General features: G+C 44.0%; 1 protein-coding gene across 6 annotated transcripts in view; it reads left to right on the top strand.

Annotated features, from left to right (window-relative positions):
• nostrin (nitric oxide synthase trafficking) overlaps nucleotides 1–26,140 on the top strand; it is an 86,146-nt gene extending 60,006 nt beyond the window's left edge. For 3 of the 6 annotated variants that reach the window (XM_072473598.1, XM_072473631.1, XM_072473613.1), the window contains 9 exons: nucleotides 2,502–2,627; nucleotides 7,513–7,611; nucleotides 7,745–7,870; nucleotides 9,266–9,374; nucleotides 9,471–9,556; nucleotides 12,130–12,255; nucleotides 15,949–16,177; nucleotides 19,021–19,107; nucleotides 25,298–26,140. In XM_072473598.1, coding sequence (XP_072329699.1) covers nucleotides 2,502–2,627; nucleotides 7,513–7,611; nucleotides 7,745–7,870; nucleotides 9,266–9,374; nucleotides 9,471–9,556; nucleotides 12,130–12,255; nucleotides 15,949–16,177; nucleotides 19,021–19,107; nucleotides 25,298–25,434 — 1,125 coding nt within the window. In that variant the 3' untranslated portion in view covers nucleotides 25,435–26,140. The remainder of the gene's footprint in view (nucleotides 1–2,501; nucleotides 2,628–7,512; nucleotides 7,612–7,744; nucleotides 7,871–9,265; nucleotides 9,375–9,470; nucleotides 9,557–12,129; nucleotides 12,256–15,948; nucleotides 16,178–19,020; nucleotides 19,108–25,297) is intronic. The other 3 variants (XM_072473607.1, XM_072473622.1, XM_072473640.1) reach the window with 2 other exon arrangements.
• Nucleotides 26,141–26,449: the final 309 nt, after the last annotated feature.

Below are 26,449 nucleotides of genomic sequence, written 5' to 3'. Positions count from 1 at the left end.
CCGAACATAGAGTCCTTTCATAATGGTTAGCGCCGCCTGGTAATCGTCCGCGTCCTCTATGAGAGTGTAGATTTCCGGGCTCACCCTGGAATGCAGGACCAGCATTTTCTGGTCTTCCGTAGGTACGCAGGCGGCCGTTCAGAGGTATCCTTCAAATCACGCTAACCAGTGTTTAAAAGTGGCCGCTGAGTTTGCCGCGTGGGGGCTGATTCGCAGCGCACTGATTCGGAGCTCCATGTCCTTTAAAGTCTGCGTAATAAATTGTAGCACAATCAATCACTCATGAAACGAGATGAGAAGGAGTCAATCGATGGCTTTATTACGCAGACTTGTTTCCCAGCAGCACAGTTACAGAATGCGGCTGCTGGGAGAACCCGGGCTCTTATACTCCGCCTTACTGGGTGGAACAAGTAGGCGGCTGATCCAATCGGGACCCGGCGTCTATCCACCAATAGCCTCTCGGCATCACTGGGTACTGTAATACCCCTAATGCATACCACCACACACTATCACCCTGGCAGTACCAAGCCAGTCTGCAAGGGGGAGGACCAGGGGTCCCTGTCCCTGTCCTGTCTCTGAACACACGGGTTTTCGAAATTTGGACCAGTACTGGACGGCGCTCGGCAGGGCACTCCCTGGGGATGCTGGTAAATACCAGGAGACAGATAGATCCTGGGTCACCACGCCTAAGCGGGTTTCAAACCTACTTAGGCATGTGAAGCTTGGTCCTGCCCATTGATCGCGACGCCTCGCGAAACCTGGGTAGATCTGATGAGGCGAACTGGCTGTCGAGAAGCCTGTGGGAGGCCTCTCCCTGCAGTTTGGAACGGGTGAACCTGGGCAATAGTAGGAAAAATGGGTGAACCTAGGCAATAGTAGAGAAAAGACACCATTGCAATAGCTAGCATGTATTCAAATTCACTTTGATCACCATAAAGAGCCTCCGTGCTCTCATGTCATAGCGTTATGCTTCACAAACTCAGCCCTTCCTCCCTGTGCAGTTTGAGAATGGCAGTGCTATGTTTCTCCCACCTCTCACATTGATGACGCAGTAAAAACGCACCGCTCCTGGAATGGACCCCCCGGGCCCAGTCCCCACAACCCCCCCATCTATGAAACGTTCCCCCCACAGCAACTGTCAGGCCTCTCATGTCTGCCAACATCCTCTTGTGATAAAGATGCCAAGGGTTGAAAACATCTGAGAGGCTGTCCACCTCTTCAGTAGGTGGAGAAACACACCAGGACCCCTGACCTCAGAGGAGGCAGTAGCAGTTGAGATGCGTCATTCGGCCTCTCTTGAGCCCCAAGATCACCCTGTTCGATGGCAGGTCATGTTCAGCTCACTGTCAGGCAGGAGTCAGACACATCGCAGAGGATAAGAGGAGCATCGCTCTGTTCTCACTGCAAGTCACCATCATTCTCCAGCAGCGTCTGGTTAGTCGCTTTAGCACTCTGCCCATGAATGGTGGGACCATCATGATGACCTCCCACGGGCACCACAGTACTGAGAAGATGTAATACCCCATGTTGGGAGAAGTCTTGGCACCCTAGTCCTGGTTGTCCCCAAACTGAGAGGCAATGATGGCATCCCTTGCCCTACGCCTCATGCAGACCCTGGATATCTCCCAAGATCCTTCCTCTGCTTCCTCTGTCGATGGCCCCTTGCTGCCCTCCTCGACCATCTCCAAGATGATGTGGCACTCCTCCACCTCCTGGTCCAGAGGCTCTCCCCACTACGGTGCCAGGTTGTGCAAAGCACAGCAGACCACTATGATGTGAGACACGCTCTGAGGGCTGTATTGGAAGGCTCCCCATGACAGGTCCAGGCATCAGAATGCCATCCTGAGCAGTCCAAATCACCTGCTCAACCAGCGTTGACCTTCCTTGTAGTGAGTCTCAGCGGTACTTGGAGCCTCCACATTGGCATTATCAACCACCTCATGAGTGGGTACCTTTGGTTCCCAAGAAACCATCTCTCCAGCCGCTGTTCTCCCTCAAAAATGGCTGGGATATGCGAGTGTCCCAGGATGTAACTGTCATGAACTCTCCCTGGGAAATGGGTACACAAATGCATAATGCACATCATGTGGTCACAGCATAATGCACATCTGTACATTAAGGGAGTAGTATCCCTTGCAGTTCTCAAACAGTGCCCCATGCCACCATGAAAAACGCAAGTCACATTGGAGCAGTCGATGACACCCTGCACCTAGGGCAGGCCAGCTCTGCGGACAAAGCGGATGGCCCTGGTAACCTGGTTTCTGTGGTCCCAGTCGAAGATGACGTACAGATAGGCCCTTGCAAATAACATTTGAGGTGTTCACCTTTCATCAGAACTCTTAATTATACGTTTAGTATCATAACCATTCACCTAACCTGACAGGTGTTATATTAACTATGCTCTAACGTGAATTACTATCCAGTGAAGGTATATTTTTTACACATTGGGCTGTTGTAACTATTTTAACCAAATGCTTGTTGTTAATGGTTTAATTCCGTAGCTGCTGATTAAACTGAAAAAGTCAACAGAATTACTGACAAAAATTGACCAAAGGTACTATGAACTAAACAGGGCTGGTGAGGACATCAGACTAAAGTGGGAGTCCATGTTTGAGCAGTCTTATCAGGCAAGTTAAAGGTATTTCAGAAAGCCATTTTAAAGGTTTGCAGAAGCCTATTTTAAAGGTTTACATGATTCATGCAGTGTACTTTTAATTTTGAAAGTAAAATTCTGGCTCAATTATTTCTTTCCTTACAATTTGAGGTCGATGTTCACTCCTTTCAGATCTATCACCAAATGTTTCTAACTTTGTGATAGAAGGTTCTGCATAAATATGGGCCAAGTTTTGAAGGGGTGGGATGGCAGGTGAATAATTTTTTTTTTTTAATAAACATTTTATTGAGGTATTTTTGGTATAGTAACAACAACAAAATAAACATGAAACTATAAACATAGTGCAAAAACCATTTACCTCTCGTACAAGTCCCACCCTTATTGACCCCCTACTCTAATCTAAACTACTGCCCCCCCCCCCCCCCCCCCCCCGGTCTGCTGACGATTAATTTCCCGCAAAGAAGTCGTCGAACGGTTGCCACCGCCGGGTGAATCCTAACAGTGACCCTCTCAAGACGAATTTGATTTTCTCCAAACAGAGAAAGCTAGCCATGTCCGATAGCCAGGTCTCCGACTTTGGGGGCTTTGAGTCCCTCCAAGCTAATAGTATCTGTCTCCAGGCTACCAGGGAAACAAAGGCCAGAACTTCTGCCCCTCTCTCCTCCTGGATTCCCGGGTCTTCTGACACCCCGAAAATCGCCACCTCTGGACTCAGCGCCACCCTTGTTTTTAACACCGTGGACATGACGTCCGCAAACCCCTGCCAAAACCCCCTAAGCTTTGGACATTCCAAAACATGTGGACATGGTTCGCCAGTCTTCCCCGCACATTTTGCGCACCTGTCCTCCACCCCAAAGAATCTGCTCATCCGGGCCACTGTCATGTGAGCCCGGTGAACAACCTTAAATTGTATCAGGCTGAGCCTGGCACATGTTGCGGACATGTTGACTCTATTCAACGCGTCTACCCATAGACCATCCTCTATCTCACCTCCCCAGCTCCTCCTCCCACTTGCGCTTCAGCTCCTCGGCCTGCGTCTCCTCTGGGCAGGTTAAGAATTGGGAGAGTAGTGGCTGTACAATTGGGTGACAAACCAGTGACACTGATCCCGACGCCTAACCGTTCCCACCTTAGCAGTATCAGGGGAAACATTGGGCAGCCTGCTTACCTGTGGGGCAATGAGCGTTAAGGCCTCTTCCCATCATTGCCAGGAGTTTACCTGCCCATTGAAACCCGGTGGCTAGGCTAGAGGAGGGGTTCTTTTCTGGTCCCCTGTGCCAATAAGAGGCCCCACCAAAGTATTCCCCCAATCTCATCTTCCACTTCCCCCATGCTCTGGCCACCCCAGCCACCCACACCCTTGCCCTGCTCACCAGGGCCTGCCAGCCGGGCAAAACCCGAGACTCACCGTCAAGTCCAGTTCCATAGCAGCACACTTCCTTCAGAAACCCGTTGCAGTCCCAACATTGGCCACCAGTCCCGGTGGCGCTGCTGAGACCAGAGAACTGTTGACCATTCTTTGCCAATAGCTCTTGGAGGCAGGACTTCACCTCCCCACAATAAGGGCTGAATTCTTGCTTCAAACCAATTAATGGCAAATGGTTATTAAATGACTGCAAGACAACCCAACCAAGCAGGGATGTGCTCGCTCCCAACTTTGTCAGGGGGAGGGTAAAATTCCTTCTTTTAACAAACTATTTCATCTCCATTATTAATGGTCTGCTATCAAAAAATGCTACATTGGATGAAGTGTGCAATTTTTTCAAAAAGGAACCAATGGGTTGTTAACATATAACCGTCAATTTCCCATTTTTTTTATCAGTGGAGATTTGGCCCTTATAATTATTAGGGTACATGTTTACTGACTGGGAAATTATTTCCTAGATATGGCTGGATCTGACATGAATATTTTAGCCAGACAAATGCTCATTGAAAAGCTAAATAATTTGAAAAAGGACAAACGTAACAGCTTAGGGTGGGTAGGCAGCATTAGATACAACACAAATTAAATAAAGCAAATGAATCTTTTAAAAAACACGTTTTTGAAAGTTGGACATCAGTGGCAGGCCAGAATTTAAACCTAATTTAAAATTAAGAGGTCTTCCATTTATGACGGAGATGAGGAGAAGATCATTAACCTGTGGAATTCCCCAGAAAACGATGGAAGCTGGGTCATTGAATATTTTTAAGACTGAGTTAGATGGATTTTTTATTGACAAGGGAATCAAAGGAGGTAGACAGAAAAGTAGAGCAGAGAAAAAGAAGAGAAAAGTAAAGGCAGCACAGTGGTTAGCGCTGTTGCTTCACAGCGCCAGAGTCCCAGGTTCGATTCCCGCTTGGTTCACTGTGCAGAGTCTGCACGTTCTCCCCGTGTCTGCTCCTGTTTCCTCCCACAAGCCCCGAAAGACGTGCTAGTTAGGTGAATTCTCCGTCTGTGCATCCAAACAGGTGCCGGAGTGTGGCGACAAGGGGATTTTCACAGTAACTTCATTGCAGCCTACTTGTGACAATAATAAAGATTATTATTATTATTATCAGTGTTGAGGCCACAATTAGATCAGCTGCAATCTTATCAAATGGCGGAGCAGGCGTGAAGGGCCACATGTTCTACTCTTGCATCTCATTTGTATGTCCTTGTGTTTTTATTGCCTACCCTCAGTTGCCTTTGTGGCGGTAGTGGTAAGCTTTCTTCCTGAACCGCTGCAGTCCTCAAGTTAAATCATTTCTACAATGCTGTTAGGTAAACAGCTCCAGGACTTGGTCCTAGTGCCAATAAATTGAAACAACAAACATAATAATGTTTGGTTGATTTCTTTATTGAATCACAAGCAGGTTGATTTCTTTATTGAATCTGGAAAATAACTACAGCTAGTTGGAGGGTGAAATTTTACTATTTATGCCTTAACCTGTGATGCTCTTACATATGGGCAGCACGGTAGCACAGTGGCTAGCACAATTGCTTCACAGCTCCAGGGTCCCAGGTTCGATTCCCGGCTTGGGTCACTGCCTGTGCGGAGTCTGCACGTTCTCCCCGTGTGTGCGTGGGTTTCCTCCGGGTGCTCCGGTTTCCTCCCACAGTCCAAAGATGTGCAGGTTAGGCGGATTGGTCATGCTAAATTGCCCTTAGTGTCCAAAATTGCCCTTAGTGTTGGGTGGGGTTACTGGGTTATGGGGATAGGGTGGAGGTGTGGGCTTGGGTAGGGTGCTCTTTCAAAGAGCCGGTGCTGACTCGATGGGCCGAATGGCCTCCTTCTGCACTGTAAATTCAATGATTCTATATCTCTCGGTTGTAGATACAGAGATGTATGGGTAGAGACCTGGAAACATGTCCTGAGTGTCTTCTAATTATTTTTATTTTGTAAAATAGCAGCAAATATCAATATCTAAGCCAGACATTTTAAGGTCTTCTAAGTCAGAGAATGGTGTTTGGACGACCTAAAAAGACCTTGGGCTGGATTCTCTGGTCCCTGACGCCAAAATCGCGTTCGGCAACGGGCGGAGAATCCCTGATGATGCCCAAATCGGGGGCTCCGTCGCTTTCGCGATGCTCCGCCCCTGAAAGGCATATGCCGCACGCCTTATCCACGGCTTCAGGCCATTGCCTTTAGCGCGCGAGCGGCCGAAGGGGGGTACTATTTTTGCGGTCCGGGTCTGGGGGCTGAGTCCGCCATGAAACACGGCGCGGCTGCTGCAGGCTGCCACCGTGCTGCGAGCTCTACGCTGCCTCCCTGCTAGCCTCCTCCCCTGAGCAGGGAATCGGTGGTTCACGCCGCTCCAGCATCATTTGCGCATCCTGCGCATGCGCGGGGGAACGTCTTATGCACACCGGCTCCTCACCAACATGGAGCCGGTGTTCTGGGGCCGCGTGCGGAAGGAGGTAGGCCCAGGGTGGGATAGGCCGGCCCGCCGATCAGTGGGCCCTGATCGTGGGCCAGTCCCCATCGGAGGCCACCCCGGTGAAGGAGCCCCCCTCCCCTCCCAAAGGCCGCCCCACCAACGTTCCCGCAGAGTTCCTGCCGGCAGCGACCAGGGGTGGACGGCACTGGCGGGAACCTTTCGTGTCGTAGCAGCCGCTCGGCCCATCCGGCCGGAGAATCACCGATCACCGGTTCTCCGAGCGGCCCGGTGCGAATTGCACGCCGCTGGTTTCCGGGGGATGGGAGAATCGCGTGTGGGGGTCGGGGCAGCGTGGCGCGATTTGCGCGGCGTCCTGGCGATTCTCCCACCCGGCGTTGGTGGGGGGGGGGGAGAATAGCGCCCTTAGTCTCCCAAATGAGAATCCAGCCCCTTTTCTTTAAATCCTTTATTAAAGTGGAGGATATATTTCATTTAAACACAAGGAGAAGAATAACTCCAAAATAAGTACTTAGGTGTGATTACATCATGCGTTAGCAAAAAGTATGGGTGACATGCTGGCACAGTGGTTAGCACTGCTGCTTCACAGCTCCAGGGACCCGGGTTCAATTCCAGCCTTCTCCCCATGTCTGCGTGAGTTTCCTCCGGGTGCTCCGGTTACCTCCCACCATCTCAAGATGTGCAGGTTAGGTAGACTGGCCACGCTAAATTGCCCCTTAATGTCCAGGGCTGCACAGGTTAGTTTACAGGGATGGGCGGGGTGGGCAGATGAGTGAATCTAGGGAGGTGTTCCTTCGGAGGGTCGGTGCAGTCCTGATGGGCCGAATGGCCTCCTTCTGCACTGTAGGAATTGTACAAATACACACCTGAAAACATCTGGTACAGCTGATTGTTATAGTCCTGTTCCTTTGCTCCACAATTTAAATCTGTATTTCTCTCAGTTGTTTAAAAAGCTCCCAGATTCTATGATTTTATCTGTTTGATTTGCATTTAATGTGTTCCAGATCATTGATTATTCATGATTATTTTCTGCTTTCTAACAGGTAATACAGACTTTGGAAAAAGAAAAAATAAAGCTGCTTTGTGATATCTTAAACAAATACAGCGACCACATCACTTGTTTTGGAAGAACACTCATTGAAGTAAGAATTGTGCCATCAGTACACTTCATTCCTACCATTCCAGGAAAGACTGTTGTTAAGCAATATTGATGCAGAAATATTTTAAAATCCTGAGTTTATGGAATTAAATGAAATACATTTATGTTACCTTTAGCGTCAAAGGCAAATTCACGAAGCTGTGCAAAATGTCAACATTGAGAAAGATATCCAGACGTTGCTGGACAGCACGTCTATGTTGTCAGATGAAAACAAAATAGAATTTTTGCTTACAGATTATTATGTAAGTAGATATTTAAATATTGTCATTTTTACTAAATACTGCACTGTTCCTTTATATGTTTATATTGTACCAAAAGTAAAATATCAAATGATTGCAAGTTATCCCATAGTTTTGTGTAAACAAAGACTAAAAATAATGTTAGCAAGGGTTGGGAAATATTAGACAGTGGAAGTGCTGGAAATATGCAACAAGTCAGTTAGCAGCAGAAAAATATTAATATTTCAATTGGAAGCCTTTTCCCACATTCATACTGCCACTCTTGATTTAGAAGTGTTCTGGATTCAGAAAATCTGAAGGAACATTTGAACACAAAATGACTATATACTCTTTGGGATGTGCCTGAGCTGATGATAGGTACTATGTAAAGGTGAATATGTTAGTTTTAAAACATGAATAAAAGTAAATATTTTGGTTGCTTTTTCAGGGTTAGAGAAGACAGGGAGGTGGTGGTGAAATGGCGTTATCCCTGGATTAGTAATCCAAAGACCCAGGGTAAAGCTCCAGGTTCAAATCCCACCACGGCAGATGTCATTGTCGATTGTCATAAAAACACATCTGGTTCACTAATGTCCTTAAGGGTAGGAAATCTGCCACCCTGGTGTGGCTGACATGTGACTCCAGATCCACAGAAATGTGGTTGACTCTTAAATGAAGCTACTCAGTTCAAGAGTAATTAGAGATAGATTAAAGTTCTACATCACAGAGAGGGCCTTCGCCCCATCGCTTCTGCGCCAGTCAAAAACAACCACCTAACCTGATCCCATTTTCTGACACTTCACCTTGTAATCCCTGGGATCGCAAGTGCACATCTAAATACTTCTGAAATGTTATGAGCATCTCTGCCTCCAGCCTTTCAGGCAGTGAGTTCCAGATTCCTACCTCACTCTGAGTGATAACAGAGTGATCACATCCCTGCTAAACCTCCTGCCCATTACCTTAAGTCTATGGCCCCTGGTCATTGATCCTTCAACCAAGGGCAAATGTTTATTTTTTGTCTACTTTATCTATGCCCCTCATAATTTTGCACATCTCAATCATGTTCCCCACTCAAGCAAAACAACCCAAGTTGATCCAATCTCTCTTCATAACGAAAACCCAGGCAACATCCAGGTAAATCTCCTCCGCGCCCTTTCCATTGCTATCATATCCCTCCTATAATGTGGATCCTCGTCCTGCCACAATATTCTAGCTGTGGCCTAAACAATGTTTTATACAGTTCCAGCATAACCTCCCTGCCTCGGCTAATAAAGACAAGTATACCATATGCCTTCTTAACCACTGTATCCACCTGCTTTGCTACCTTAAGGGACTGGTGTCAATGCACACACGATGGGCAATAAATACTGGCCAAATCCCAAGAAAGAAGAAAAAGTAAAATCTTTCTTCTTCTAACAGGAAGAAGATAATAGGAACACAATGGATAAGGAAAGAAGGAAGACTGCACTAGCACTGAAATTACAAAGACTTCAAGATGATATAACCAAAGTAAATAAAGACAAAGAAGGTTGGGATTTTCCTCTAAAAAGATATAAAATGATTTAATGCGAATATGTTATTTTTTAAACTCTAATTAAAATAAATATTTTGGTTGCTTTTTCAGGGTTAGAGAAAATTATTAGAACAGGCTTCAGAAGTCCATCATTTTCAGGTCCACCGACTGAAGAGACTGTATCAATGCGAGATGAGGTAAATCGCTCACTATCACATTAGTGTTTTGATAAAAGTTAGACTAAGGGATTCTGAGACTTAACAGTGAGTAACACCACGTAATTATTGGATAAAAGATACTTATATGTAAAGGAACCAAATGTAGGTCTCCTGGTAAATACTAGGAAAATTCTGTTTTTTTGCAAATAAGTCCAAAATGCCTTGTTTTGAAATGGTTTTAATTTTTCATTCGGTTCACTCATGCCAACTGTGACATTACTCAATCCATTCACACTCTACAAGATTAATGTTGACGTGATGTTCTAATTGCTAAATTCAGAGTGTAGATCAGTTGTCAAAGTCTAAGCTGAATTCAAAGGGAAGTAGAGTGAGACCAACACTTCGAGGAAGGGTTGGTCTGCTTCAATCCAGTGTGCTCAATAGTACAGCACAGAAGCACAGCGCCAGGGACCAGGGTTCGATTACCGGCTTGGGTCAGTGCGGAGTCTGCACGTTCTCCCTGTGACTGTGTGGGTTTCCTCCGGGTGCTCCGGTTTCCTCCCACAAGTCCCAAAAGACGTGCTGTTAGGTAATTTGGACATTCTGAATTCTCCCTCCGTGTACCCGAACAGGCGTTGGAATGTGGCGACTAGGGGCTTTTCACAGTAACTTCATTGTAGTGTCAATGAAGCTCTTTTAAAGATTAATCAAGTTTGTCCCACTTCCCAGCTCTTTCCCCATATCGCTGTATTTTTTCCTCTTCGAGCATTTATCCAATTCCTTTTTGAAAGTTACTGTTGAATTTATAGCCACTACGCGATCAGACATTGAATTCCAAATCCTACCCACTCATGTAAACACTTTTTCCTCCTGTTGTGCCTGCTCCTTTAACCAATCACTTTAAATATGTGCCCCGTTTATCAATCCTTCTGTTATTAGAAACATTTTCTTTTTGTTTTCTCCACTCGAACCTTGCAGGATTTCAAACAATCCTATCAAATCTCCTCTTAACCTTCTCTGCTGTCAGGAGAGCAATTCCAGCTTTTCCCATCTAGCCATGTAACTGTAATCTCTCATCCCCGGAACCATTCTAGTAAATTCCTTCTAGAATGTTTCCAAAACCTGCACCTCCTTCCTAAAATGTGGTGTCCAGGGCCAGACACAATACTCCATCTGAGGCTGCTAGAGTTTTATACTGGCTTACCATAATTTCTTGGATTTTTTTTTACACTATGCCTCCATTAATAAAGCCCAGGATCTCATATGCTTCATTAACTGTTTTGTTAAACTTGCCCTGCCACCTTCAAAGATTTGTGCACAAACATCACCAAGTTCTTGTGTACCTTTAACAACACACCATTTGGCTTGTATTCTCTCCTTGTTCTTCCTCTCAAATTGCATCACCTCATGCTTGTCTATGTTGAATATCATCTGTCACATGTCTGCCATTCCACCAGCCTCTCTACTCCTCTTCAAGTGTATTGCGATATTTCTGACCGTTTACTGCAGTGTCCTTCAAACTTTTTTGGGGGGGACCCATTTTTACCAACCGGCCAACCTTCGGGACCCAACCCAGCCGACCTTCGCGACCCACGCCGGCCGACCTTCGCGACCCACGCCGGCCGACCTGCACGACCCACTATTTTCTCTTACCTTGTTTGCTGCTGACAAAAATGGAGAAAATGGCTTTGGGTCCCTTTGGCCCTCGTACACCCTCCTCCAGTGGAACCTGTTGGATGAAGGTGAAGCCTTCTGATGTCGGAAAGTATGGAGTCTCCATCTGTCCAAAGTTCTGACTTTTTTTCCTGTAAAATTTTATCAAATAACACCCCCCCCCCCGAACTTGTAAAAAAAATAAATAAATAAAATGAGTAAAATAAATGGAAACCCCGAACTTGTATATAAAAAAAAATGAATAAAATAAATGAACAAAATAAAAATTTAATGAATAAAATAAATGAATAAAAACCACTACAGAACTTGTAAAACAAAAAGCTGCAACCGTTTAAAAAAATAGCGGTCGCACTGCGCATGCGTGCCCGATCATCGTGCGCGCTTCTGCAATGCGGGCAAATTTTTTTTTTACACGTTCGCAGCCGCTTGCAGCCGGCTGCTATGGGGGGATTTGCGCGATCAGGAGCGCCGCGGACAACGGCTCCGCGACCCTCCCGACACGCGACCCACCTGCGGGTCGCGCCCCCGACTTTGAAGAACACTGGTTTACTGTACTGTAAGTTTTGTGTCATCGGTAAACTTCTAAATTGGGCCTGTGCCCCTAAGTCCAAGCCATATAAAAACATCACGTCCTAATACTAGGAAAGAGCATTGTATTCGGTTTGAAGAAGTTACACCCGACACTCAACACTCTAATTGCATATTAGACTCGAAGAGAAACCATTTCATATTGACAATGGTTATAGTGAGAATGCGTGCTGAACTGAAAAATAGCTTTATATTTTTTTCTTCAGAAGAATGTGGTTAAATTAAAATGGATATCAGAAATCAATTTATCACAAACTAAGAGATCGGAAAATAAGATCAATCCAATGCAATAATTGTTGTATATCATTTATCCATTTTAAGAATTATAACAATCTAATTTCTGTTCCTAGGCAACACTGAAATTAATTCTCTTGGAATTAAATTTCTACAAACTGGCGTCAATTGTGGCGGAACTAGAAGGGAATCCCAAGCCATCCCATCCACTAAGTGACAGCATCATTAAATTGAAAGATAAGGTGCATTTCAAATTTAAGCTAACTGTATTATACTTGTCTCCTAATTTCTTTACTATACTGTCATATGATGATATATCACTTTATATTGGTTTTGATAAATAAATTGAAAAAGATGAATTTTGGCTTCATTTAATTTGTAAAATAATTGGTTACTTATTACAATTGACTAATCCACAACTAAATTTTCCTTTGAGGGTCCAGTTAAATAAAGGCTATTCAACTTACCCTGAATTTTTTTTGCATTAAGTTCTCACTTTGCTTTTAATTTATTTTTTGTGCTTAAAACCTAAGTATCAGGAAATGTCTACAAAAAATTTTGAATGTGTAGTCAAATAGTGTTAAGACCAATGCTATTTACAGAATATATAAATGAGTTGTAATCTGGGCTGGAAACTAACCTAAGTTTTAAAATACCATTAAATTGGGAATGAGGCTTTCAACCAATACCGAATAAGCAGACCAGATACAAAAGGGTATTTTTTGTTTTATTTTTCTCTCTTGGAAGATTGCATAGCTTTTGGGGGTGAGGTTAGGTGATGCAGGGCAGTAGGAAGAAAGTTTTTCCATAATGGTCCAGCCATCATGATGTGAGGCAGGTTTCGACCCAGCAGGCCTTTTCTTTTTTTAAATTAATTTTTACGGGTTGTAGGCGTCACTGGCTAGGCCAGCATTTGTTGCCCATCCTTAATTACCCTTGAGCAGGTGGTAGTGAGCTGCCTTTTTGAACCGCTAAAGTCGATGTGGTGTAGGTACACCCAATGTGCTATTAGAGTGGGGGTTCTAGGATATTGCCCAAGTTACAGTGAAAGAAGGGAAGTATTTTTCGAAGTCAGGATGGTGAGGGACCTGGAGGGGAACGTCCAAGTGGTGGTGGTGGTCGCATATACCTGCTGCTCTTGACTTTCTAGATGATAGTGGAGTGGGTTTGGAAGGTGTTGCCTAAGAACCATGGCAAGTTCCTGCAGTGCATCTTGTAGATGGAAAGCTGATTCAAAATGCATCTGGGCAGAGGGATCTCGGTGTCTTTGTTCATGAATTGCAGTAAGTCGTAATGCAGGTACAGCATGTAATTAAAAAGGCAAATGGCATGTTGCAGTTTATTGTAAAAGGACTGGAGTATAAAAGTAGAAAACTGTTGTTGCAATTGTATAGGGTGCTGGTGAGACCACATCTGGAGAATTGTGTCCTGTTTTGGTCTCCTTATTTGAGGAAAGATGTGGTGGCATTGGATGCAGTTCAGAGTAGGTTCACCAGATTAATTCCAGGGATAAAAGGGTTGATGTATGAGGAGAGATTCAACAGTTTGGGCTTATACTCGCTGGAGTTTAGAAGGCTGAGAGGGGATCTGATTGAGGTATGTAAAGCACTAAAAGGGATTGATAAAATAAATGTTCCCCTTTGTGGGGCAATCTAGAACGAGAGGTCACAGATATAAATTGAGAGGCAGGAGATTTGAAACTGAGATGTGGAGGAACTACTACTCGCAGAGGGTGGTGAATTTGTGGAACTCGCTGCCCCATACAGCGGTGGAATCTGAGTGATTAAATGGTTTCAAGAATGAGATAGATATATTTTGGATTTAAAATGGTAGCAGACAAATCAGAATCATATTGTTAGGATACTATTGTAAACCCTTTGTCTATTCTGTGTTTTCTTCTTATCCCCTGTCCTGCTTACTGCCTTTAATCTACAATCTTCTTGCTAGCTGCTGCAAACCAAAACAACCTCTGCGTGATTCTCCGTCGGCGGGATCCTCCACTTCACCAGCAGCGGATCCACACTCCTAGATTTCCTGACTGTGTGGGGTGGCCCACAATGGGAAACCACATTGGCCGGCAGCAGGACCAGAGAATGCTGCTGCTGGCAGTGGTGCGCCATGCTAGAAAACGGGGCTGGCCGGATGTTGAATCCTGGTCCCTGTGTCCAATGCACAATCCAGGACTTCCCTTTTAGGTTCCCTGATGTCAGTTTGATAGACTTGGCAAGCAGCCAATCAGTGAGGCTGAAAATCTAAGCCATCTCTTGTTAGGGGAGGCAGTGGTGTGGTGGTATTGTCACTGGACTAGTGATCCAGTAATCCAGACACCCAGGGTGATGCTCAGGGCACTTGGGTTTGAATCCCACCAGGGCAGATGGCGGAATTTTAATTCAATTAAAACCTGGAATTAAAACTCTATTCACGACCAGAATCGATTGTTGTAAAAACTCATCTGATTCACTAATGTCCTTTAGGAAAGGAAATTCCGCCGTCCTTACCTTGTCTTGCCTGCGTGTGACTCCAAACCCACAACAATGCGGTTGACTCTTAAATGCCCTCAGGGATGGGCAGAAAATGCTGACCCAGCCAGCGACGCCCACTTCCCACGAACGAATAAAGAAAAAAAAAAGTTGCTTACGATTAGTGGAGCCATACTGAACCTTCCGGAAGAAAGGCAGGTGATGTGAAGAGCTCCATTTTGTCCTGAGTTTTGTGAGAAGACACAGGCCAGAAAGCAGCTGGAAGACCCTCTCATCTTCCGTCTCTCTGTCAGGTTATTTAAAACCTCCTAGTCAGACCTGTTACGGCACTCCTGTCTAAAAGACAGGCAGCAGTCAAAACTATGAATGGATCTTTTGGAGTGGAAGTCGTTTCTCACCAGGTCTGTGATTCTTTAATCCACTGTCTGAATGGCTGGGAAGAATCCAAACTGAGAACCCTCTTTATAATACAGCTGGGATTCCTGCACAGAGATCAGGCAAATGGAAAACACTAAGGTTCTCACGTTTAAAGTGCCAGCAGTATCTCAGGGAGACAGAGGCGCCATCTGCTGATCAGAGGTCTGAATTGCATTGACCTGATCCACCTGGTGGTTGGAGGTCAAAATTGTACCAACCTGAATCTCCAGTAAAGCTCCATATGGCTGTTGGAGGTCAGAATTGCACCAACCCGATTCTCTTGTATAAAGCAATTTCAGAAAGGGCCGCATTCGGAGAAGACCAGTGCCTACAGAGGCCACAACCGCAGCAGTGAAGATTCATCTCAAATCTTTTCCTTCCATTCCCATTATTCTAACCAGTTTCTTATTTCTTCACCTTGTGTCTGTCTTATGTATGTCGGGGTGGCGGGTGGGTCAAGGTAGACTAGTAGACCATAGTTCCAATTAATTCCTTTACATGTTCATCTTTTACTCTTGTTGGAAATAAAGTCTGTTACTGTTTTACTTAAATCTGGTGTCTGTACTTTAATGGAGCAGACAGGGGTTAAAGATCTCAGGAAAACACACATTATTGGTTAATTCACTTATGTTGGGACTCCAAGGTCTGTGGGGTTGGAAATGACTGCATTCGCCCAGGGTGTCGTAACATTATCAACACATTTCTGGGGAGACGGGTATTTTTATTCACTTATCGTAGCCAGCACCTGATGATGATATCCAAGATATGATTGGAAGTTGCAAAGATTCCTTCTAGCTCTTTTGAGATACCCACCATCGGAACAATAATCACAGTATAACACTGTACCTTTTGAGTAGGCAACTTTAGGAATCTTAATTTCTTTACCAAATCAAAGTACTTGAGGGAACCGTAGACCTGAACCGTAAGCTATCCTACTGAAAAATATTGGGTTGCATAATGTGATATTTCATACACCAAGCTCTTCAGTTAATTTAATAACTTTAAATCATTTTTAATTATTAACCTTTAATTTGGCAGGAATATCATCACAGTTTGGTGCAGGTATCACGTCCTATGAAAATGAAAAATGTGCAGGCTCACAGAACAAACTCAGTATCTTCAGATGGCAGACAAGACCACCACAGACACAGCCCCCAGCAGATAGCTGAACCCATATACAGCAATCACACAACTAATTCAATTCATTCAGAGATGGAAGTTCAGCGATCAAAGGCAGATGCAAGTTCAGCTGACGATGGTAATTTAGGTAAACAAGGCGATTTTGGTCTAAATGATTGCACAACCTTTCTGATCAGTTTTATGCAAAGTGATTTGAATATTGCTGAAAAGAGACATGTTGCAAAGCTTTTCATCTTGCACTCCTCAAGACAAAAGCAAGATTGTATTAATGAACTACAAAATGGGCCTGACTGATTATCTTAAATTAGTTGTTAGTGTAGCTATTAGCATATGTAGCTATTAGCACATTCTGGATTGTTGAGCAAGTGCTTCTCAATCGTGAAATCACATCTAACATCAGACAATTGCTGAACAATCCTGAGTGCACCAATAGCTACACTAACAAGCAATTTAAGATAATTAATCAAGCTCATTTATGCTTGCTGGATGTGATATACATTCATACACAGGGACACACATTCTCTGCAAAGAAAAGGAATACCTTTGTGCCTTTTATGAATTTGCCTGAGAGCTTAGTATTGTTCCCCATTGATTTTTCTGTGACAGTGCCAATCAGAGTCGACTAGCCAACCAATCAGCAGGCTTTGCTCCAGTAGTATAAATTGTTGTGACTATTTGAAATTTGGCATTCATCAGTGCAAGATGAAAAGTTTCGGCAACAAACTGATCTTTGTTGCTGAAAGCAGAAAAATCTGAAGCAGGGAGAAATACAATTTAAGCAGAATAAAATTATTTTTTGTGCTCTTTTGCTTTTGTTGCAGCACATACTTTAATATTTTCATATTTTTGAAGCATTTACAATTAGCATTCTGGTGGTTCAAAATTTTTATGTTTGAAATCGCTGCTCTGGAACATCAACAACTGCAGAATTTGAAATTCCAAAACAATTTTCCTTCATTACAAAGAATAAGAGTGAAAATATTTTTGGAGGCAATGTATTTATTGAATAGTGTGTAGCCAAGGACGCAGAATTCTAAGAATGCAAAACATCTCATCAAAGTAGATGTTAATTGTTTGTACATTGTTTTATTCTGGTAAAGTTTTTCTTCTGGTTCAGGAGTCTAGAACTATGGATTGAAGTTCCAAAATAAGGAGTTAGTTATTTAGGACTTGCTTAAGAAGGTCTTATTTCATTCTAACCCCAAAAGTACTGGATTCTCAGTTGTTAAGTATATTCAAGACAAAGACTGATAAGGGAATGTTAGGGATATGGGCATAAGTGTTTAAATATGAAATTGAATATAAATATATTATGTTACAAGATGACTGCATTTTGCAAAGCTATTTCAAAGTACTTTGAAGTACATTGAAAACAGTGAAACTTCTTTGTAATGAAAATAGTTGGTTGGTAGTACAGAACGTGAGTAGTGATGAAAAAGACGCTTTTTATTTTGCAATCAGGCCAGATTAGCAAAAATACCAATTGTAAAAGGAAGAACAAGGATGGCATGGTGGTGCAGTGGTTAGTACTGTTGCCTCACAGCTCCAAGGACCTGAGTTTGATCTCGGCTCCAGGTCACTGTCTGTGTGGAGTTTGCAGATTCTCCCCGTGTCTGCGTGGGTCTCACCCCCAAAGATGTGTAGGATAGGTCGATTGGCCACACTAAATTGCCCCTTAATTGGAAAAAAATGAATTGGGTACTTTAAATTAAAAAAAGTAAAAGAACAATTCATACTGTTATTAAAAGATGATGCTGATTGGTTGACAAGTGAACTCTGATTGGTAGAGCAGTTGTCATGGAGAATGCACCAGGGAATAGTTAACTACCAAACTTTTGTTTAAATTCAAATTAGACTGTGATCAAGTCATTGACATGGGAATGGCTGTCCACCAGGCTTTTGTTTAATTGAATAAAAGGTGAAATGAATGGACATACTACTTCTGTCTGCAAAGGACAGTGCCATGCGTAAATATATGTTGTTTCTAGCACACATACGAGAGCCACACTGCGAGCCAGACTGATAATTTCAAATTAGTTGTCAGTATAATTTTTGGCAACTAACACCCTCTCGCATCTGGTATAAATAGTTGTTCTCTTTACCAAGTGGTCTTGCAACCATGTCCTGATGATTACAAGATGACTAGCTTTGACAGCATGTATCTTTTTCAGCAATATAAGGAAAATGTTATGGCAGCATTAAGAATTTTTTTAAATCAATTATAGTGAAGTGTTAGTGAGTAGTAAGTTAAATCAATATGAAGTTGCTATTTTTGGAGTGACCAGAGGTATTTTACATTTTCATCAGTTATCCAACTTCACTTATGCATATTCATTAGATGCGGCAGCTATGATATTGCTCTGTGTAGGTCAGTAAAATATCAGTTTCACAGCTCGCAATTAACATGTCAAGTTAAAGGATCCTGTCTTCCACGATTGTCATCAGGGTAAAAGAAAAGGAAAGCAATAGAAGGTACCATCAAGTTTCTGTGCAATAAACAGAATCAGTTCTTGGGAATATGTTCCGAGGTAGTCTGGAATTTCAGATATCATCGCACCCCAACAAGGTTGTGCTTTCCTGTCAATTACCAGTCTGACTTGCAGAGGAAAGGGGGTGAAATTGAGTTTCACCAGTAGTTTGAAATGTGCTCATGACAAATTGGCAGTCAATGAAAAAGAAAATGAAGGACAGGTGAAAATATGTTGCCAATTCACTGTCACTGATACAAGTGCTCATAAAGGCCAGTTTCACACCCCTTATTCAAAGAGGTGTGCTACCTGTGATTTTTCGAGTAAAACATCCTACATTTGAAACTTAGATGGCATTAAATTACTTCTCATTATGTGATGTCTGGTCAAGATATGACAAAATTCAAACAAGTAGTTTTGTAGGCCAAGAAGAAATATTTGTTCATAGATTGATAACTTAGTTATTTCAAACCATTTAGAAGATTCTTATTTCATTCTGCAGTAACTGATCCCACTCAGGAGATTGGAACATGTAAAGCTCTGTATGACTATCAGGCTGGCAGAGATGATGAACTTAACGTACAGCAAGGTAAGGACTCACATCCCCAGTGTAGGGCTGGGATTAACAAGTTTGTGCAACAGACTTGTGAGAAAAGTTATAGCTCATGGAGTAAAAGGGACAGTAGCAACGTGGATACAAAATTGGCTGAGTAATAGGAAGCAGAGTAATGGTCAATGGATTCAGACTGGAAGAAAATTTGTTGTGGGGTTCCCTGGGGTTGGTATTGGGACCCTTGCGTTTCCTGATGTATATTAATGATCTCGAGCTTGGTGTGCAGGGACAATTTCAAAGATTGCAGATGATACTGTGAAGAGGACAGTGTAGAACTTCAAAAGGACATGGACAAATTGGTGGAGTGGGCAGATAGGTGGCCAATGAAGTTCAACGCGGACAAGTGTCAGGTGATATATTTTGGTAGGAAGAATTTTGGAGAAACTATAAGACATAGGAGCAGAATAATGCCCTCGGCCCATCAGGTCTGCTCCACCAGTCAATCATGGCTGATATTTTTCTCATCCCTATTCTCCTGCCATCTCCCCATAACCCCTGATCCCCTTATTAATCAAGAACCTATCTATCTCTGTCTGAAAGACAATGATTTGGCTTCCACAGCCGTTTGCGGCAAAGAGTCCCACATTAGGGGAGGTGGTGGCATAGTGGTATTGTCACTGGACTAGCAAACCAGAAACAGAGGGGACCCAGAACTCTGGGGACCCAGGTTCAAATCCCACCACTGCAGATGGTGATATTTGAATTCAATAAAAATCTGGAATTAGAAGTCTAATGATGACCATGAAACCATAGCCGATTGTTGTAAAATCCCATCTGGTTCACTGATGTTCTTTAGGGAAGGAAATCTGCCATCGTTACCTGGTCTGTCCGACATGTGACTCCAGACCCACAGCAATTTGGTTGACTCTTACTGCCCACTCAAAGACAATTAGGTACAGGCAATAAATGCTGGCCCAGCCAGCGACGCCCACATCCCATGAACAAATTATTTTAAAAAAGATTCACTACCCTTTAGCTTCTTCCTCATCTCTTTGAAAGGATTGTCCCTTCAGTCTGAGGCGGTGCCTTCTGGTTCTAGTTTTTTTTTTTACTAGTGGAAACATCCTCTTCACGTCCACTCTATCCAGGCCTCGCAGTATCCTGCAGGTTTCAATAAAATCCACCCTCATCCTTCTAAACTCCCAACGAGTACAGACCCAGAGTCCTCAATCGCTCTTCATATGACAAGCTCTTCATTCCAGGGTTCAGTCTTGTGAACTTCCTCTGGACCCTTTCAAAAGCCAGCATATCCTTCCTTTGATACGGGGCCCAAAACTGCTCATAAGATTCCAAATGGGGTCTGACCAGAGCCGTATACAGGGCGTCATTCTCCGACCCCCCCGCCGGGTCGGAGAATGGCCGTTGGCCGCCGTGAATCCCGCCCCCGCCGAAGTCTCCGGTACCGGAGATTGGGCGGGGGCGGGAATCGGGCCGCGCCGGTTGGCGGGACCCCCCGCTCAATTCTCCGGCCCGGATGGGCCGAAGTCCCGCCCAGAAATTGCCTGTCCCGCCGGCGTAAATCAAAGCTGGTATTTATCGGCGGGACCAGGCGGCGTGGGCGGGCTCCGGGGTCCTGGGGGGGGCGCGGGGCGATCTGACCCTGGGGGGGTGCCCCCACGGTGGCCTGGCCCGCGATCGGGGCCCACCGATCCGCGGGTGGGCCTGTGCCGTGGGGGCACTCTTTCCCTTCCGCCTCCGCCACGGCCTCCACCATGGCGGAGGCGGAAGAGACTCTCCCCACTGCGCATGCGCGGGAAACTGTCGGCGGCCGCTGACGCTCCCGCGCATGCGCCGCATTTCCGCGCCAGCTGGCGGGGCACCAAACGCTATTTCCGCCAGCTGGCGGGGCGGAAATCCCTCCGGCGTCGGCCTAGCCCCTCAATGTTGGGGCTCGGCCCCCAAAGATGCGGAGCATTCCGCACCTTTGGGCCGGCGCGATGCCCGTCTAATTGGCGCAGTTTTTGGCGCCAGTCGGCGGACATCGCGCCGTTGGGGGAGAATTTCGCCCACAGCCTCAGAAGTACATCCCTGCTCTTGTATTCTGGTCCTCTTGACATGAATGCTAACATTTTGTTTGCCTTTCTAACTGCCGACTGAACCTGCACGTTTACCTTACGAGAATCTTGAACTAGGACTCCTAGGTTCCTTTATGTTTTGGATTTCCCAAGCATTTCCCCCATTTTGAAATCTATGCCTCCATTCTTCCTTCTAACGTGCATAATCTCTCACTTTTCCACATTGTATTCCATCTGCCACTTCTTTGCCCACTCTCCCAGCCTGTCCAAGTCCTTCTGCAGCCCCCTCTGGTTCCTCAGTACTACCTGTTCCTCTGGATATCTTTGTATCATCTGCAAACTTAGCCACAGTGCCTTCAGTTCCATCTTTCAGATCATTAATGCAGATTGTGAAAAGTTGTAGTCTCAACCCTGACGCCTGAGGCACACCACTAGTCACCAGCTGCCATTCTGAAAAAGACCCATTTGTCCCCACTCTCTGTCTTCTGCCAGTCAGCCAATCCTCAATCCATGCCAGTATCTTACCCTTGTCAAGGGCCTTCTCAAAATTGAAAGAGATCCCATCCACAGGTTCTCCTTTGTCCAACTTCCTGGTTACCAAAGAATTCTAACAGATTCTACAGACATTACCTCCCTTGATGAAGCCGTGCTGACTCAGTCCTAATTTATCATGCACTTCCAAGTACTCCACAATCTCATCGTTAATAATGGACTCTAAAATCTTATCAGTGATTGAAGTCAAGCTAACCGGCTTATAATTTCCCATCTTCTGCCTCCCTCCTTTCTTAAACAGGGGTGTTACATTAGCCATTTTCCAGTCCTCTGGACCCTCCCTGCCTTCAGTGATTCCTGAAAGATCACCACCAATGCCTCCACAATATCCTCAGCTATCTCCTTTAGAACCCTGCAGTATAGTCCATCCGGCCTGGGTTATTTATCCATCTTCAGACCTTTCAGTTTCCCCAGAACCTTCTCCTTAATGATGGCCACTACTCATCGATGCCCCTGATTTCCTGGAGTTCCAGTTCCCTCTGGTGTCTTCTACCATGAAGACTGATGTAAAGTAACTATTCCGTTCCTTTCCCATTTCTTTGTTTCCCATTACTACTTCTCCAGCCTCATTTTCCAGTGGTCCAATGTCTATTCTTGCCTCCCTCTTACCTTTTATATATTGAAAACAAAACTCTTCCTACTTCTTTTCTATTACTAGCTAGCTTATATTTTATCTTCTCCCCCCATATTGCTTTTTTAGTTGTCCTCTGCTCGATCTTAAAGGTTTCCCGATCCTCTGGCTTCCCACTAATCCTCACCAGTTTGTATGCTTTTTCTTTTACGCTGTCCTTGACTTCCCTCATCAGCCGTGGATGCCTCGTCTTTGTAGTTATCTTTATTCAATTGTAACGCCATTATATCTGATTCCAGCCTCTCCCTCTCAAACTGCAGGTAAATTCTATCATATTGTGGTCACTGCCCCTCAAGGGTTCCTTCACCTTCAGTTCCCTGATCAAGTCTGCCTCATTACACAACACCTAATCCAGAATTGCCTGTTCCCTAGTAGGCTGTCAAAAGCTGCTCCAAAAAAAAAAAAAAAAAACATCTTTTAGACATTCCACAAATTCCTTTTCTTGGGATCCACCACCAACCTGATTTTCCCAGTCCACCTGCATATTGAAGTCCCCCATGATTATTGTAACATTGCCTTTTTTAATATGCCTTTTCTCTCTTCTGATTTATTTTTTGTCCCACATTGCTAAGGGGCCTGTACATAACTCCCATCAGGGACTTTTTACCTTTGCGATTTCTTAACTCTATCCACACAGATTCTATGCCTTCTGATCCTATATTGCTATCGATTTAACTTCATTCCTCACTAACAATGCAACCCCGCCCCCTTTGCCCATCTGCCTTTCCTTTCGACACATATCCTTGTATAATTAGATCCCAGCCCTGATCCCCTTGCAGCCACGTCTCTGTGATGCCCACAACATCGTACCGGCCAATTTCAATGTGCCCCCCACTATTTACTTTAAAGCCCCAGTTATGCAATTCACCAGGATTCTGGTCCAAGCATGATTCAGATGAGGACCGCCCCATCGGAACAGGTCCCCTCTTCCCCAGTACTGATGCCAATGCCCCATAAATTCAAACCCATTCCTCCCACACCAATCTTTGAGCCACACATTTACTGCCTTAACCTTATTGACCCTGTGCGTTTGCTCGTGGTTCAGGTAGTAATCCAGAGATTACCACCTTTTTGGTTCAGCTTTCTAATTTATCTCCTAAGTATTGATACTCCCTTAGCAGAATCTCTGTACATGTTCTACCTGCATCTTTCGTACCTCCGTGGACGATAACTGGATCTTTACCCTCCCTCTCCAAGTGCTTCTGCAGCACAGATGAGATATCCCAAATCCGAGCACCAAGCAGGCAATAAAATCTTCGGGATTCTCAATCTTGGTCACAGAGAACAGTGTCAATGCCCCGAACTATACTATTCCCAATTACGACTATTTACTTTCTCTCTCCCCCCCCACTTGAACGGCTCCCTGTACCACCTGCTGTGGTCAGTTTGCTCATGCTCCCTGCAGTCCCTGTCCACTCAGGGAGCAAGAATCTCAAACCTGTTGGACAAGCTCAAGGGCTGAGGCTCCTGCAACCCTACCTCCTGGATCCCTCTACCTGCCTCACATAGCCACACCTTCCTGTCCCTGACCACATTCAAGGTATTTAATCAGAGGTGTGACTGCCTTCTGAAACAGTGCCCAGGTACCTGTCCCCCTCCCTGATGTGTCACAGAGTCGGACGCTCAGAATCCAGCTCATCAACTCTTGAGCTGGAGTTCCTCAAGCAGCCAACACTTACTACAGATGTGGTCACTAGGAACCAAAATGGGGTGCACCAGCTCCCACATCATGCAGGAACAACACATCACTTGCCCCTCCATCTCCATTTATTTAGTTTCTAATTTATTTTTTAAATTAAAAAAAAAACTTTTAAAAAATATCTCATTACCTGTCTGAAAGCAATTTATAACCAGTAATTTATATGGATTTTCAAATTTTAGCCAATCAAATCAGACTTCTTGTGATGTCACTTCAGCTCCACCCCCCCTCCCCAGTCGGAACTCGTCAGTTTTAGTGAATCAGAGAATAACTTACCTTCCCAAGCTGCACTCTGAATTTCTCCCTCATAGCTCCCGATGTAAAATGGGTTTCTCTGACTTTCTATATTCCCAAGAGTTTTGCCATTTACTGTATATTGCCCCTCTATGTTAGACCTACCAAAATGCATTACTGCACATTTGTCTGGATTAAACTCCATTTGCCATTTCTCTGCCCAAGTATCCAACCTATTTATGTCCTGCTGTATCTTCTGACAATCCTCAACACTATCTGCCACTCCACCAACCTTGGTGTCATCCGCGTATTTATTAATTAGACCGGCTACATTTTCCTCCAAATCGTTTATGTACACTACAAACAACAGAGGCCCAAGCACAGATCCCTGAGGAACACCACTAGTCACAACATTCCATTCAGAAAAACACCCTTCTACTGCCCCCCTTTGCCTTCTGCGACCGAGCCAGTTCTGTATCCATCTTATCACCTCACCTCTGATCCCGTGTGATTTCCCCTTTTGTAACAGTTTGCCATGAGCCACCTTGTCAAAGCCACCTCATGGCAGACTGGTACACGGTTGATTTGTCAATTTCTTTTGCTGGTTGCTAAAACCGTGCAGGCTCTGCAAATAGAATTATTTTCAAAACACATTCTAACTCGACCTGACTTTTAATCTTTAAAATTGCCCAACAGAATTATAATCCAATTTTCCTTAAAATCTTCAAATCATCACAATGGCACTAAGTCATAATACTGATTTGGAGAGCAAGTGCAAACCTAATTGGCTTCCTTCTGCGCTGTAAAATTCAGTGATTGTATTATGATTATTTATGTATGTCTCCAATAGATGAATGTAATGTTGCCCATATTAGCGTTGAGAAAGCTGGCTACATTTAGTTAATTGATCACAGTTTATGCATTAATGGAAGAGCAATGGGCAGTAGCAACTATTACAGGAATACCTGCAAAATTCAGTAAACAGAAAATACTAGTCTTGGATACAAATTTTGATAATTTATTTTTTCTCTGTAGGCGATATACTTATTATTCACAAAAAGGATGCTTCTGGATGGTGGTTTGGCAGCTTGCGAGGAAAGAAGGGCATTTTCCCAGCTACCTATGTCGAGGAATTAGCCCAAGTGGGAAAAAACGGATCAACAGATGCATAAACAATGCAAACCCTTGGTGTCACTGATTTCTGGATGAAGACTGGCTTAACAAAATGCTGAAAAGACAAAGAACACCATAATGTGGATTTGTACTAGGTTTTAAATTCAATAAGTTGATTCATATTTTAGACAAAGACCTTTTTAATCTGATGAATATTCTGACAATTTATGCATATGTACTAGAAAGCAAACATTAATGGGAAAGAATTTACAGAAGTCAAAAAATGGATTTGCCCTTTCAATTTCTAAACCCATTTTCATTGGAGTACTGTAAATGGAAGAGGGAAACAGCACCCTCTATAGGACATCTGGGATCTATGTGACCAAGACAAGCAACTGCATCTCCTTCATCAAGTTGAAGATAGGACAGTGTAGTCTGGAAAAACAATGGGGGATAATTGAGAGAAACAGGACAAAGAAAAATATTTTTTAAATCCCCAATTAAATTCTGAAGGAATTAGACGACTATAAAAGTTAATTTTCAGTATTAAGAGGTACCTTGTCAATAGACTTATTATCAATTACAAAGGGGTACTTAATTGGAAGTACAATATCGGAATGCCACATCATTCAATGCATTTGAATGGTGGAGCAGAGAACAAGATAGTTTTAAGCAGCTTACTGAAGAGTGGTGCATCTTGGATTTTCAAATGTAATCATGTGCTTGGTTGACGTGTGAATTGCACATGAATGATAGTAAACACTGTTAGTCTCGCTGTCATTTTTACAGTAAATAATGGTCCTTATGGCTACTTTGAATTCATGAACCCGGGTTAAGTGGAGAATCAGGATGAGGCCAAATCTTTACCTGGCAGTGATTTATATCCGAAGCACGCATTTTCTTTTTAAAGATGGAAAGCTGTTAAAATGCTTTAAAAATATGTCAACCTACACTTGGTTATTTTATCCAACTTCCATCACAAGTAAGATTTACACTTGAGAAATATCACTCCATTAATACTGTTTACTTGGAAACAAATTTCGTGCTCAGTTACACAATTTTAATCAACTCGGA

Source organism: Scyliorhinus torazame, chromosome 2, assembly GCF_047496885.1.
Source record: "Scyliorhinus torazame isolate Kashiwa2021f chromosome 2, sScyTor2.1, whole genome shotgun sequence".
Lineage (NCBI taxonomy): Eukaryota > Metazoa > Chordata > Chondrichthyes > Carcharhiniformes > Scyliorhinidae > Scyliorhinus > Scyliorhinus torazame.
The sequence above is the reverse complement of the archived record's forward strand: the minus strand, read 5'-3'. Positions and strand labels throughout refer to the sequence as shown.